Genomic DNA, 16,352 nt, shown 5'->3' with positions numbered 1-16,352 from the left:
GGTTCAATGATAACGCCAAGTATTGCTCCGACAAAGAAAAGCACATTCCATTCAGGTCTTTCCTGGGAATGATGTGGTTGTTTCTAGCTAATGTGGCTAACCATCTTATTTAATCGGTTTTGAATAAAATTCACGTTGCATTTTATTCCGCCATCGCAGTGAGGAATTGCGTTGCTCTCTTCCTCGAATGTAGCTTAGCTGTCAACAGATGAGAACTTGTGGGTTTCAGACACTCCAGGTAACAAGTATATATACAATTGTGTAAGCAACAAAATTTATTTTATAAATACAAGATGTGGCAAGTACATCAGAATGTTCTTGCTCCATCTGTTAGCATTTTACTAGCTGTGTACCAAATCAGAAGTTCCACACGTTTAGTATGAGTATTTCAAATTACTGCCATCATACATAATTGCATCTGTAACACACAGACAGGAAATTCATCTAAACAAACATGTATAACCAACCAAATCAGGAGAGACAAGAAGTGCTTCTGTGGTAAAGACATACTCCTGTGGCATTGCACAAAACACATGGAAAACAAAGAACGAGGCAAACCAGATGTCCAAGAAACACCTCAACCCTTCATCGTAATCACTTCCAGCAATCCTCCCCTGGAATAAACATAATGGTTAAAGAAATGGACCCTTAAATCCCAGGAGATGGGCTGCTTTTATACCCTTCAGCAGGTTTTTTTTAACCCAAATATTTCCAGGGAAATATCTAGCTGTGTTAAAAGGGTAATATTTTAAGTAACTTTTCATGATCAAATAACACTTTAAAATCCTACGCATGGCAATAGCAGCTGTGACTAACATTTGGTAGTATGAGAATTGAAAAATCTAAAAATAAAATAATTGTATATTCCAGTAAACTATATCTGTGTTATTACAATCATATTTACACAGAGGATGGATGGTACATGTAAATTTAACTTTCTTTGCGGATAGCAATGGTTTTCTTAGCAGATTAAGATACGAGAATTAAAATGTTCTGAAAATAAAGAACTCCAAATAACTGCCCAGACCAATGTTCTATGCTGCAAGAGAACCTGGTGAGACAGTGCCAACATAGTATTTCTGTAAAGCATCCCCTGCCCTAGGTCTATGGGTGGAGTCACAGGACAACTGCCAGCATGCCTCACATAGTAAACATACACAGGCCCTCCGTCCAACAGAAACAGAAAACCCCAAAAACATGACCCCTTTCCATCAGGGTAGCAACGTCAGATGACCTGATGACAATACACATTGTAGTTGCTCCAGCTCTTATTCAAGAAAGTTGAGTAAAACCATGTAGACTGAGTACTGAAAAAAACAGCTTCAAAAATCTGGAAGGATGCATTAGAAGAGCCTTTTCCTAAACACCACTACAAATAATCATACACACTTATTAATTTCTTTATAACCCTGCTCTAATCTCCCACCACAAGGAAAGCAGTAAATAAATCCCACAGGTAAAATTTAAAATACAGGAAAACAACTTTATATTTGTAATATTCTTACCAGGCAACCTTTTAAAAACCATTTACATTATCAATAAATACATTTCCATTTGAATATTTTACCCCGGTTTCATTTTGCAGTCATTTACACTAATACAGATGCGTTTCCAACAAGCAATGCACTGTCAAAAATGTGCGTTTCATACAGCCACAGTATTTAGTAAATAGAAATACTCAATTTTCCATTGGTCATTCAAACCATCTATTTATAAAATAAACATTAAGGTAGCTAAAGAAAGGAAAATTGCAAACAACACCGAATTAACTTGTTTCCCGAGATGAACTGAAAAAAAACCCATCTCCAACATTTAGGCTAATGGCAAAAGCATGGTCATAAACCACTTTCAGAATAAGACAGAAATGGGTTATAAAAGTTCCAGGCTTACATTTCTTCATAAGGACCTCGCTTACGATTCATTAAATCATTTTCATAAGTAATGTTCTAATAAATTGCTTGACTGGAGTGTGGTGGTTCTCACAGAAATGACTTCAAGCTCAAATCCCACAATTCCCTAGGGCTGAGATGGACACTGAAGGAGGTGGTTGTACTCCCGTTCATCTCTACTAGAAGGCAGCGGCGGTCGGCTGCACTTCACCGGTGTGGAGTGGAGAGGAGTACAGGATGGCAGCAGTTAGGGCTCCCTGTGTGGTCAGCGCAATGCTCAGTTCACACACCCCCTGGGCATCACGCAGTCTGATGATTGCACATCACAAAAGTCTAATCAGTTTTGGCTTCATATTGGCAGCCATCCACAGAAATCCAGTTATTTTGAAATGACACACGTAGGAGGAAAAATAATAAGGGGAACAGTGACAGAAGGTATTTGACTAGACATGAATACAGTTCAAATACCTGACAGTATACAGTATGCTTTCTCATGTCCACGGCGACGCAAGTTTGCTTCACCTGTACAGAGAGAAACGGGAAATCAGCAGTGCTCCTGAATATCCTGTATTCCTTCACACAGGACACGCCAAACACATACTCATCCTTTTGTGCGGACACTGAACGGGTATTAACACATCCGGTACACATAATCCCTACGAACAATCCCAGCAAGGTACTTGTTTGACCCGTTTGGTTTCTTGCATCTCTCAGCTTGTCTGGAATTCTTCTGAACTCTGCACAGTCCTTAGAAGCTGCAGCATCATCATCTTCATCTAACTGCACTGCTTCAATGCTGAACTCATCTTGAATGATTTCTGCAGTATCAGAGAAAGGGACAAATGGTCTACACAGGTGACTAAGAAGGGGGGTGTCCTTGTGTGCAAAGAGACATCTACAGCTCACCTTGACAGGTATTTCTCCTTTATGAAACATGCCAAATAAAAACAAAACTCACCCTGATCTGAAAACAATGCACCCCAGCCTATTAGGAATCCATCTCTATGGTGACAGAAGGGTCCCTCTGAATGGCTGAATGAGATAAGATACAGCAGCTGAACAGGCATGCATACACAGCCCACCACAACAGATAACGTTTCATATTTTAATAAACATCTTACAGTTTAACATTAACGTCTTTAAACTGGAAATTCACTCCTCCCACATCTAGACTCTTGTGACACTATACTGGAAATTGATCCCTTAGAACATTATCTCAATTGCACATAAGGTTACATGCCTTTAAATGCACAGCACTACTCACAACCAAATTAGCCCCTGTGATTACAATATGAGCACCATTTTTTAAAAACACTTTTCCTGACAGCAGTTAAATATTTAGTGACACAAGCTTAATTTGTCTCTAAATATATGTTCATAAGTTAAAATAAACAAAATGGGAGAATCAGACAGTGCAGTAAAAGCAGGGTGAGCTGCAGTGTAATGGAGGAGTGCATGGGGACAAGGTTTTAAAAAAGGGTGTTTCACCTTATACTGTGTTTTCACAGTAAATGTCAAATCTAGTACTGAGGAAGCAACTGATACATCATGTTTGAAAGCATATAAATCATCTCCTTGCTGTCAAAACAGTGTAATAATAGGAACATACTTCAGTTTATTTGCTGGGTGGTTTCTGTACAACTCCGATATAGCAATAATAAATGAAAATATGCAGTGTGTCCTTCGAAAAGCGACCCGATGCCCCTTCAGTATCCATTCAACATCAGAGTTTGTTCTGCTCCTTTAATGGAGATGGGCAGAAATGAAGGCCATTTTTGACCTCCAAAAGGACAAGTTTTAGAAATAGATCAGTGAAGAAAATGCAATTAAAATGAATGTAAAAAACCTGGAAATCTTGTATCTTTGAGAATTCACAAATTCAATGTTCATACGGCACAAGTGCACCAAAAAAAATGTATTTTTCTGCATAACAATATAACCCCAAATATTTAAAAAAATTTTCATCAAAAATTATTTGTAGTGAGGGGGGCACAGTGGTGCAGCGGCTTGGCGTGGTCCTGCTATGCGGTGGGTCTGGGGTTCGAGTCCTGCTTGGGGTGCCTTGCAATGGACTGGCGTCCCATGCTGGGTGTGTCCCCTCCCACTCCAGCCTGTGCCCTCTGTTGCCGGGTTAGCCTCCGGTTTGCCACGACCCCGCTTGGAACAAGCCGTTTAGACAGTGTCTGATTATTTGTAGCTTGTGTTTCATTCATTAACACTAACCCGCTTGTCCAGTGCCCAATTTGCTGTGGTTAGAGCAGCGCTTCCCTCTAAGGTATGTGCTTGTGTGCCCGCACTGTTTGTTGACCATGCGCATATGGAAAAACATTGAGCACGTGTATAAAGCATCAGTTTTCCAATCATAAAAAATTAATGGAATTGACAGTCAGTATAAATTGCCTGATGGTTACCTGCCCTGGGAGGTAGATCAGTATAACAGAACATGCATGAACTCATAAAGTCCTATACTTTTGAGCTGTTTTTCAGAGATGCAGTTTCCTTTTTATTATTTTATTTATACTATGATGGATTGTATAACTTCATAATGCCACATATTTCAATTTATGGTTAAAACTCTTGCACATTTACATTTATTTATTTAGCAGAACTCTATGTAGTATTATCAGCCTACACACCCTTATTCCCGCAGTGACTTTCACTGCTAGATACACTACTTACAATGGGTCACTCATCCATACATCAGTGGAACACACACTCTGTGTCACTCACACACTATGGGTGGACCCTGAACAACATGTCTTTGGACTGTGGGGGGAAACCCACGCAGACACGGGGAGGACCATGCAAACTCCACACTGACAGATGGGGATCGAACACAGCGCTACTCGCTGTGCCACCGTGCTACTATGGTGCACAAATAATGTATTATGCAAGGCTACTCCTAGAAGTTAAAGGAAATGTTGGTATGCTTGAATCCATCTCCTGCTATGATGCCCTTGAGCAAGGTTATTACCCTGAAATCGATACAGCACAAATGATCTATCTTTATAAACGAGCAAATCAGAGTAAGCAGCTTAACAGTTGCTTTGGAGAGAAGTGTCCATCTAAATGATAATATTGAATGTGGCCGTTTCCTTTTTCATATATTTGCCCAATTGAGGGTTGTGATTAGCTGACACGATCAATGTGAGAGGAAGTAGCAAAGACTTATAGGCAGTTGATTTTATTATGGTAGAAGTACAGTATCCACAGACTTTCACTGAGTCAGAGACAACTAAGTGAAGTAAATTTAGTAATCAGGTTAAAGTGTCATACCGAATCAGCCCACTGTATAAAAAAAGGGTACATATATTCATAAGCCCTTGTGGAGTTTGCACGTTCTCGCTATGCTCATGTCAGTTTCCTCCAAGTGCTCTGGTTTCCTCCCAGACGCGCTTCATGTGAACCGGTTAAACTAAATTGTTTTGTCTTAGTGTGTATGTGTGCTGGGAAAAAAAAAAAAAGAGAGATGGACTTAGAGCCTTGCAATGGACTGGTGTCCCAATCAGGTTGTACCCTGCACTTCTGGATAGGCTCACTGCACTGCCCCCCCTGCATTAGGACAACAGTGATCAGTGAGTGATTTTTTTAAATGCCAACATTTATGTTAAATTGCTATAGTGTTATAACCGCATTTTCTTTTTTGTAAAGTGCTTTGAGAAGCCGCTTTAAAATGCAGTGTATAAATAGTTTAATACAACCATACTTAAAGCAATTCCTTTCTTTAATCATTGAAGTATTCTTATTCTCATCCATCCATCCATCCATCCACTTTTAGTAAACCGCTTGTCCTGAGCACAGCCACACTGAGCATTGGGCACAAAGCTGAGGGTGGGGGGGGGAAGGTACGCTCTGGACAGGACACCAGTTCATCGCAGGCTCTTAAAGTATAATTTGTGATGAATATATACACAACATCAAATATGCAAAGTTAGTCTTTTGCCTTTGGAGAGAATTCTACACCTTTTATCACTTAGTCCCAACCTAAGTAATACAAGGCATAGCTGTTATCACTAAGTAATAAACAGACAAGTGAGGTTTTCCTTTGCCTTTTCAACTTTTCAGCACTTTAGGGCTTATATTATGATAGGTGACTATTACGATTAAACTGGACATGTAACAGTTTCTTTCTTTGTTTTTTTTGTTCCAAGTTCTTTCAGCACTTCCTTTAAAACTTTTACTTTAGGGCTCAAGTTTAATAGATTTTTTTCTTAGGAAAAGTCACAAAATCTGAGATGCTACGGAGCAGGTACAGGGCTATGAGACACCTGACAGGAGAGGCTCCGCTTGTGTGATGTTCAACATCAGCAAAACTCGTACTTTGATAGAAATTCTGATCACATAAGGCTTTCATATAAGTGTGAGTCGACAACTCGTTATGAAATTTCAGAACAACAATGTAGAGCTGGAAAATATGCATTTTTAAGGCTTAAAATTTACTGTGAAGACATACAATGCAGTTAATATATTATGGTTTCAGTGCATTTTTCATGAAGCACATTTCAGGAATAATCAAAAACAATTTTCATTGACATTCTAGTTATTATAAAGCTCTTTTAGCGCTCGAAGATAAAGTAAATTTGCCTTTTAAGTCCACTGTGAGGTAAATGTCCACTAGAGGGAGGCAGAATTGCATAAAGATGATCATTATTTATCCCCCATTATACCTTTATAAGTTTAACTCTGATTTGTTTTGAAAGTGAAGGCAGTCCCCGAAAAAATACTCTCCCCTTGTTTTACTTACATGGAATATTTGTGAAATAAACTATCCACAAACAAATTGCATGCCTTCCTATAACAACATGAAGACCTGATTATCTTTTACACTGTTTAGCCTTCTTGACATCTCTTGGTGAATTGCATAATTATATTGTTGCATAATGAGTGAAATTCATCTTGAAGCTCCGGTCATGAAGACATTCTCAGAAAAAGAACAATAAAGCACCGTTAATTTAAATGAGGAAAAAAATTAAAGCAACCCTAAGCATAACGGTTAGTCCATTCCACCCTCCACACAACACGCAAAATTCCTGCCGTATCTATTTGAAAACAAGTCCAGAATATAATAACTAGTCTGGACAACTTAAATCCAGGGTGAAGGACCCCAAGTTCAAAGTTGCTTCTGCAAAATGTTTTGTGTGCTCCTTTAAATATCCCTTTTCATCATCTTGTCCACTTTATTTTGCTCCTGGACAGAACAATGACTAGCCTTGGTGGCTCACAAGTTTTTTGGCTCAGTCTGTGGGGATTTTGCATGTTCTCTCTCTGTTTGCATTAATTTTTAAAGTGTTTTGAGAAGCTGCTTTTAAATGTGATATAAAGATATAGTAACACTCATGTGGCAAATCTCAATTGCAGATTGGTAAATGCTTATAACCCTCTCTGTTGAGCTACTGGTAAAGTATCCTTTGCATTAAAAGCACAGTATATTCAAACCACAAAGTCAATCATAATTTTAATGCCTTTCAAGGAAATTCTTCTAGATAATTGTCTTCACAAATGACATTTGCAGGAGCAGGTATTCCCTGCATGGGTAACAGATTCTTGCAACGTGCCTCATGTTTGCTGCTTAGCTGAGGCTGTTATCCAAAAACGCACCACTTCTTTATACAGGTGTGTATTTAACTAAAGCCATTTTTGTTTCGCACCTTCCTAGGACTTGAACTGGTATACTTCATATGCCACACATCCTTCACCTCTAGGCTACCTGCTACACTACACATAGCAGATTGTGTTAAGCAGAATCCGGAGTTACAGATCTCAAACAGGAGCAGGCTCTGTAAAGAGGCTTACAGATGTACCTGTGCCCCTTGAAAAACAAGAGGTGTGGTTTACTTCAGTATCTCTAAACCCCTCACTCATTCACAGGGATGTCTTGCCACTGATCCACTTAGTAATCAGAGCTCAAGGTTTGCTCTCCGTACTCGAAGACGGGACGAAGGAAGGCGATACGTCTTCAATTTGTTGAAGACACATTATACAGGACAGCTGAAACCCAGCTTCACTGTCACATTAAACATTTGTGTCACACCAGTTCAGACATTTAAGTTACCTGTTCAGTTACGGAAACAATGTGTTGAATGACCAGTCAAAGGCAATGGGGACCCTAGTATATATGAGTAAAGTATATTATATAAAATATTTTTAGTTTGTTCCATATGAACAAGTTACTCAAAATATAAAACGATATTTTCTAAATGTCTACAGGAAGAAGGTTAAGAAAATTATATAAATCAGGCATTAGAGGTGCTGTGTAGTGTTACTAACAAATGACTCTAGATCTTGATTTGACAGCAAGATCTATTTACAGTAGCATAAGGGTATTCATTTTATTAAAGCTGTTCATACGATTTAAATCAAGTTAATCATTCCATGTGCAGTTTCTCTCCGTAAGGACTCAAAAGAAGTCAGGTTCAAATGCCACATCTGCTGTAGTACCCTTGATCAAGGTACAAACCTTGAATTGATGCAGTAAATTACCCACCTGTATAAATGGGAAATCACTGTAAGAAGATTAAAACTATGTTGCTATGCAGAAAAGTGTCAGCTAAACAAATTAACAGTAGTAATACTATTTTTACTTTAGTTGTGGTATTAGATTGATCTTAATGGATGGTTGTGAATGGCTGACACTGTCATAGGAAGTGAGAATATATAGCTGCTCTGTTAAGAGTAAAAGAGTGTGTTAAATTGCAAGGAAATAGCAAAATTGACAGATCACTGAGGGATATAGAAGAGAGATACACTTGGTGTCACAGATATATATGTAAAGTATCCTTTGCATTAAAAGCACAGTACATCAAACCACAAAGTCAATCATAATTTTATATATATACACACACACACACCAATATATTTATACACATATATATTTTATATATATCTGTGACACCAAGTGTGTGTCTCTCTTCCAAACCTTCTAAGCTGTTCTAAAGAATAAAATACACATTATGGACACACAATGACCGCTTAACAGGCAAAAATGCCATTTTTCTAAATAATACAGATGAAAAAAATGTATGTTTTCTCAAACCATTGTATCAGTTTTCGTTGTATGGGACCTGCTATGAGGTTTGGGGGGGTTGTGTATGTGCGGCGCGGAGCAAGTACTAAAGCAATAGATTTGTGTGACGAGAACCCAGGAATCAAGCCAAGCACCAGCATATGAAGGTCTCACCTTTGGCCTATGTACTATATGTGCTAATATGCCAACATCTCTCACTGGAGGAAGGACAATGACCTCTCGGCACCCACATATGCTTATGGTTTTCTAGATGTGAAGTGCAGTGGGATCTTCTCAGTTGCACCTGTATTGCTCAGATCGCTCGTCAGTCACATGATCCTGCTAGATTCTGGGTGCCTCTAGTCAGCAGGGCTTCTGGTCACGCATCTAAACTAACTGTATTCAGGTAGATAGGTGCAGGCAAGATGAACCTTTGATCCAAATGGCCCAAACAGTATCTGTCTTCCCCCAGCTGGCAGGTTCCACTTACCGGCACCCTCTTCATCTGATCCGCCATCCTCCTCCCAGCGCTCCTCATTAGCTAATAAAGGATTGCGGGATTCACTCTGGCTCCTCATGGGGAAGTAGTGACCGTCACCCAGGCTGCCAAGTGAGCGATGATATGCGAGTGAATACACTGACCTTAGACAAAGAGAGACTGTCCCATCACAGTGGCTCCAAAGAGTCACATAATGAAAGGGAGAGGTCTACAGATGCATAATACCCCTTCAGGGTGAACTCTTTCCTACCTCCCTGTATTCACCTTCAGCCCACACTCACTGTGCTGAAGATGAACCTTTTACTATCTAGTAAACAGCATAATGAAGCCTCAGCTTTTGGGATCTGGCTAGAACTTAGAGATTACTGAACAAAACCTAGCAATGCTTTAAAATTACATCATGGTAAAAGACAATTACATGCTGCAAACATGTATGTAACTATGCCATACAGTTCTTGAGCTGCAGTACTTGTGGCTATCTCCTGCCAGGTCAGCTCCTGTCAGCTTCCAGGCATGAAGAACACTTTTTGCTGGAACAATGAAATGAAAAGACGTACCTTGTGAAAATGGGAAGGAGCCAGAGTTTCCTCTCTTCTCCAAAGACCTGTAGCAGGTTGCTACGGAAGCCAAGATTGAAACCATTCTTGTCAGGTCCACTCTGGAAAAAGGGAGCTGAGAAGGCCTCTGGGGGGGGGGGGGGGTGTCAGAACACAGAGTTATGTTAAGTTTAGCGTGTGTGAACTTGTGCTACTGCAGGTATTGGCGATTGCTGCACAAAAAAAAGGAAAAAAAAAAATCATCCAATTGAGCCTGTTTTTGGACAGCACTGGGCAAAATTGACTCAGAGCCCCCAAGTTTTTACATTTCTCCGCTTGTATCCGCGATCTTATTCTTTTGGTCATCACCCAGAGTTGATGACCATAGGTGAGGGTAGGGACGTAGATCGACCAGTAAATGGAGAGCTTCGCCTTATGGCTCAGCTCCCCCTTCACCACTACAGACCGGTACAGCGACTGCATAACTGCTGCCACTGCTCCCAGTCTATGGCCGATCTCATGCTCCCTTCTTCCCTCACTCGTGAACAAGACCCCAAGATACTTGAACTCCTCCACCTGGGGCAAAACTCCCCTTACCTGGAGTAGCTGAATTTAGTAGCTGAAAGTCATAAATACAACAACGGTGGGAAAACTGTTCCTAAGTAGAATAGCTGTAAAAGTTTGACTTAATTTTAACTTTGTCTGTATTATTCGATGGATTCAAGTCACCACTTTGAAAACCTCAATATTTAAAAGCTGCAGTAGTCAACTAAACCCACTGCTCTAACAAATGCTTATTTTAACTTGAAGACTCTCAGATGTCCAGCATCTTCTGAGCTTTCATCTCAAGCCTGTGGGGTCAATGGAGCCCCCTCGCTGGCAGACTGAGAGACCACTCCCCACTCACCCAAAGTAGACCTGTTTTTGGCCACCAGCCAGCAGTGGTAGCCGAAGAGGAACATGAGGCTGACAAAGAACATGAGGGCCACGAACATGAGGAAGAGTACGTGGAACTTGGCCGGACCATTGGGCAGCTCCCCCTGTGACAGTTGGGAGGTGGAGGTGAGTATTAGAATCAAGGCAGACGTAGGACCTTGGTAACTAACCCAACCCGTCTAGTCACGACACCCTCTGGTTTATATAGACATAATCAATATACAATCAACTTAATTACACTAAAAGAAAGCCTAACTATTGCCTCCCCTTTCTTCAAAAGGCACAGCAGAATACTGTACACCACATTGGCCTAATGAGGGTATTAGCTTCACGGACCCCTTTCATTCGTTGATCCACCACGTGAACGTTGAGCTCTGAGTCACGTGGCACGCTCTCAAACAGTGAACTGTAGAAGAAAAAGGGAACAGCACTCACCACCCAGAACTTGAGGAAATACTGAAAGGATGTTGCAGCAATGAAGATGCAGTACACCATGGAGTATGCGAGAAACAGCAGAAAGAACTTGTAGTTGGAAAATCCCACACAGTTGTTTACCCTAAAAGGGAAGAAAATTTTTTTTTTTTTTTTGGTGAGGGGGTGCAGACAACCTGAATGCAAAAGATCATCTTCAACATGATCAGAAGGCTTCTATTTTCAGCACACAGTAGACAACCGCTTACCATGGACAATGATGATCCATTTTGAGGACACACCTGAAACAAACAAATTTGACATCCTTGTTATCAAGTCATGTCCAGTGGGTTTTTATTGTCATTCCTCTTTACAGCCTGTATACAGTGGAATGAGATGTTTCTCCAGGACCATGATGCGACACAGAACAGTATGCAAGACTGCATAAAGCGCAAATACACAACAGTGTGAGACGAGTGCAGGACACTAAATATGCAGAACAGAACAGTCGATACACAGGACATGGTTACGTTTACAATAAAGTATGAGTGCTTCGTTGTAAGGATAACCCTAGACACAAACTCTCTACTGAAGTGCAAGTCATCCAGAGACCTTTCACATGGCTCAGGATTCTTTCAAAAGGCTGACAGGGCTTAACCGTTGGTCTTGCGAAATGGTTTCCTGTTTACTTATGTTTGCCAAAAAAAAGGCAATGTTATTCGTAGTAGTCGCACATGAGGAATACGTGTCCAGCTCAAGACCCCCGCTTTTATGACTTTCTCTTGTTACACACAGGTAACAGCGAAGGGAAAGCAGACCTAGGAACGGTACACACCATGAGTGAGCCCAAATCGCACCAGACGGACAGTGAAAACAGGGAGCACATTATTAACTGGGCTATCATATGACAAGTGACTCCTTGTGCTTTTCATCACTGTCCTGCAGTTCCTGTTCCAGGAGTGAAATCACCCGAAGCCAGCAGTACAAAGCCTGCCTTGCCCACGCCTGGGTCACATACTGCAGTGACAGAGAGCAACCAGAATCTCACTGATCTGTGAATGCTTCTTGTGTCTGATAGTGTTCCAGGCAATAATCCACTTTTGGCTTTTAAGAAAATGCCACAGAAAAGGTCTTGAGCTTTTCAACGATGAGTAATTCTGGGTTTCGACCAGCAGTAGTCATCTTCAAGAGCGAAGCCCAGATTCAGACCCGCCCAGTTCAAAAGTCCCTGTTTCCTCTGACATTCTCTGGTCACCCTGTGCCAACCAACCATGAAGAAATGGATGCACACCAACCCTTATTCTTCAGATATACAGAGCAGTATGAAAGCAGGAGGGTGTGGATGAGGAGGAGACACTTACGTTTCGCAGACAGAGCAGTGGTGGCAGCGGTCTGGCTTTATCACCTGGCAGCGGTCGCAGAACCTGATAGCTGGAAATACAGAGGAATGTGAGCTGCCAGCAGGGGCCATTCCATCACCTACTCGCTCTACATACAGATTAACCATAATCACTGGTGTTCAGGCCACAGATTCTGCTGTTTCCTGCCATCGGTGGGCTGCAGTCCAGCAGCTGTTCCAGTTCTATATTTGTCAGTGCCAAAAAGTACTAGTGCGATCCAAACAAAATGTACAACATTTAGTAAAAAGCAGGATTGTGGCCCAGCTGCATATATGTCCAGGCCCAAAAGTTTCAGAGGGAAAACGTGGTGTCGTATTTCAGACTGATTACAGTTTGAGGAGATTATGTGAAGAATACTTTAGATTTGTAATGATCACTGCAAAGCGACTAGGGATCTCAGTTACTGTAATTGACAACCCCTTTGCCACTGTCACCACAGGCATCTACAAAATGACAGACACCACTCAAACAACACTGGTGTGAATACATACCATCAAATGGCAAGATTAATGAAGCTGTTACAAGTTGAGACTGATTCAGCAGCTACAGAAATAAAATTGAGACATAAAGGATTGGTACTTTTTAAAATGTTCTTTGACCCCTTTGAGGTTTATGAGGGCTACACAAGTGTGGGGGAAAAAGAATGTCTCCGCAGACATGCAGTGAGGGTGCGTCAGGATAGCATCATCCACCGCGCTCTTTCGAGGTCACCTGCCTCCAGATGCTGCGCGTGTGAAGACGGGAAGTTTTCTCGCTATCTCAATGAGGATCTGCTTCTGTACATCGGGCCTCTCTTCCAGTTCATACCTCTCCTTGTCCAAGTACGAAAGCTGAAACTGGGACAGGAAGCAGCCCAGATAACCAACAGCAAACACTGATATTGGGAGCACTGCTAGATACACACTACTTACAATGGGTCACTCATCCATACATCAGTGGAACACACTCTCTCGGTCACTCACACACTAGGGTAAACCTGATCAGCATCTCCTTGAACTGGGGACACGGGGAGAACATGCAAACTCCACACAGACTGAGCAGGGATCGAACCCACACCCTCTCACACCACCCAGGTGCCGTGAGACAGCAGCGCTACTCACTGCGCCACCGTGCCACCCTAACGTCTCAGGCTCACAAGGTTTCCAACCTCTTCATTTAATATTAGCCATGTTTACCTGCTGTACTGTAACACAAGTGCTGTGCAGGCCCTTGTAACACTACACAGGTGAGATATTGACAGATGTTTCAAATAAATCATCCCAATTCTAAGAAGTACTCTTACCTTCTTTGATGGGGAGAAAGGAGGTGTAAATATAGACTTCCAGTAGGTCCAGGAAAACATAACAAAGCAAGCATGGAACACGAGGAGGTAGGCCACTGCAGAAGGGAAGCAAAAAGAGAGACTAAATCCAGTTTCCAGCATTTCGCAGCATTGTTGAAACACCACAAAGCGCACGAAAACATCAGAAGCGCCCGTCACATCAAGAAAAACACTTCCCTCCATTTATGCTGAACCAAAAAAAAAAAAAACAGCTCACCTTTTTCCAGTGTGTGGCTGATGGTGACTGCAAACAAAGGAGACAATTCAGGGGAATTATATATATATATTCTTTGCCAAGACATTACAGTTTTAAAAATTATTTAAATAAATTTCAGGAAATGCATTGTGTGACACCACTGCTCCCCCTGAAGGTATTCATACATTAAAATTAAAAACATACTGGACATATTTTCACAGAAAAGTTGTGCATAGCTACCAAATAATTTGGCAAATTCAGACACTTTTAAAAGGTGAAACTCCTTACTTGTGACATTTCTTCGACTAGCTGACTCATTTTCTCTCGTCCAACAACGCCTTCAACTCACTGACAAATTAATATTGATAAATTTTTAAACTTCGCACTACAAAAGATTAATTTTGCCGTTAATATCCGCTAACGACTAGTTAATAGTGATTTCCCCCCCCACACCACACACACACACACTTCCTGCTCGTAGCCATGAAGCTAACAGTGTACCACCCAAACAAATACCATGAAGCCCGAAATGTGCAAATACTTACACAAACAGAGCTCAAACACGTAGGCATAATAAGACCACAAGACTATAGACGTGATGATAACAACAGGTATCCAGGAGAATATTCTTTGGCAGCATCTCAAACCTGCCGACAGAGCCATGTTCACAGCGCCTCGGGGGCGACCATCTTCTCGGCGCTCGATTACAAAGGCTGATGGCTGAGCGACATCTGCGTTCTATTGGTACGACCGGCAGGAGCGGGAGCGCGAGGTGCCGCGGTGGCTCTGCGAGAGCTCCCTCTGTCGGGCGCTGGGGGAACCGTCGTACCCCCACATCGTCTCAAGTGTTTATTACTCAGCAGTGCCACACATATGGTTTCCGCACAACGTATAATAACACAGGTAATAACAGCAGACAAATTGCTGCCACATCCTAAACAAACCCGCGGACAAACCCAATCTCATCAAAGCCTAACAGATGCAGCTTAAACAGTTCAGCGGGGTTCTCGTAAAACCGCTTGTAAATGTCATTCTTTTGCGCACATATCAAAATGCAAGCAATCACGCAATAGATAATACAAATAAATAAAACATCATGACCAGTTAGAAGCATTTAAAAGCACAAATTAGCGTAACGATCCCCGCTCCCCTCCCGGCCGTGCCGGTTTGCTCGGCCTGCATGACATCAGGCCTTTGAACCTGCCGCCCCGACAATAGCTACGAACTTGATGAGGCCCATAAAAGAAAAATGTGTATTCGTGGAAAGATTTAACTTTCGAAAATACTGTTCATGCTCCACTGGTTGGCCCGGACTACAAAGTCTTGTTCTGTTTTTGCTTTAAACACACACAAAGAAAAAACGATCTTCGCTTGGAGGGCAGTTGACGACATTGCCTGAGATAGCAGGCCATGCTAAACCAAGAGGTGTCACTGCAAGACTAGGAACGTGAGGTCTGTGGTGCAGGAGAAACTCTGTTATTGTGCGGTGCAGAGGTGCGGGGCAGTCGCCCTGGCACTCACACGCTCCCGTGATCTACCGTAAGCATGCTGGTGTCAAACGCAATGGCCTCTTTGTGACCATGTGCCATCGGTATGTACATCGGCTCAGCTCCTCTTCTTCAGGTCATCAGATCATCTCTGAGATCCTTCACTTTAAAACCTGTGGGCCTCTTATTTTGATGATCTGCCTCTTGGACAATGATTTAGGCTGGGGGTTAGGGGTAGGGGTTCGTGTTATGGATTAAGGTTAGAGCTAGGGGTTACGGTTAGAGGTTAGAATTAGGGGTTAGGTTAGGTTTGGGGGCTAGGGTTTAGAGATGGGGGTTAGGGTGGGTAGCCTTAGGGTCAAAGGTTAATTTGAAGGGGTGAGAGTTTACAGATAGTGGTGGTTTGGGGTAAGAGGTTGGGTTAGAGTTAGGAGTTTGGGTTAAGGGTTAAGGATCCAGGTTATGTTAGGGTTAGGGATTACAGATGGGTTAGTGTGTTAATGGTTAGGGAGAAGATTAGGGGTTAGGGGTTATGAACGGGATTTAGAGTTAGGGTTTAGAAGTCATAAGCATCTTCCTCCAGGTAATTACTGTGTCATCTTGGGTGTTTCCTGCGTTGGCACACAAGTTAATCCGCTTTCCTTTTTGGAAACGTCTTTACTGTGTGATGTCCA

General features: G+C 41.8%; 1 protein-coding gene across 3 annotated transcripts; it reads right to left on the bottom strand.

Annotated features, from left to right (window-relative positions):
* Nucleotides 1-2,391: 2,391 nt before the first annotated feature.
* On the bottom strand, nt 2,392-14,888 carry zdhhc15b (zDHHC palmitoyltransferase 15b). Of its 3 annotated transcripts, none has more exons than XR_003798092.1 (13): nt 14,737-14,888; nt 14,213-14,239; nt 13,957-14,051; nt 13,390-13,510; nt 12,636-12,705; nt 11,544-11,576; nt 11,299-11,419; nt 10,835-10,967; nt 9,949-10,075; nt 9,383-9,495; nt 2,849-2,921; nt 2,579-2,707; nt 2,392-2,411 (listed from the first exon to the last, which is right to left on the bottom strand). XR_003798092.1 is itself a non-coding variant. In XM_029257460.1 (13 exons), exons 4-12 carry the CDS (start codon nt 14,014-14,016, stop codon nt 2,878-2,880), a joined length of 822 nt encoding a protein of 273 aa, XP_029113293.1. In that variant the 5' UTR covers nt 14,017-14,051; nt 14,213-14,239; nt 14,480-14,539; nt 14,737-14,792; the 3' UTR covers nt 2,547-2,707; nt 2,849-2,877. The 3 variants fall into 3 exon arrangements, 2 of the variants coding, with proteins under 2 accessions (XP_029113293.1, XP_029113292.1); XM_029257460.1 differs by lacking the exon at nt 2,392-2,411 and adding an exon at nt 14,480-14,539 and having other exon boundaries at nt 2,547-2,707; nt 14,737-14,792; XM_029257459.1 differs by lacking the exon at nt 2,392-2,411 and having other exon boundaries at nt 2,547-2,707.
* Between the last annotated feature and the right edge of the window lie 1,464 nt (nt 14,889-16,352).

This window comes from Scleropages formosus, chromosome 13 (assembly GCF_900964775.1).
Source record: "Scleropages formosus chromosome 13, fSclFor1.1, whole genome shotgun sequence".
Taxonomy (NCBI): Eukaryota; Metazoa; Chordata; class Actinopteri; order Osteoglossiformes; family Osteoglossidae; genus Scleropages; species Scleropages formosus.
The sequence above is the reverse complement of the archived record's forward strand: the minus strand, read 5'-3'. Positions and strand labels throughout refer to the sequence as shown.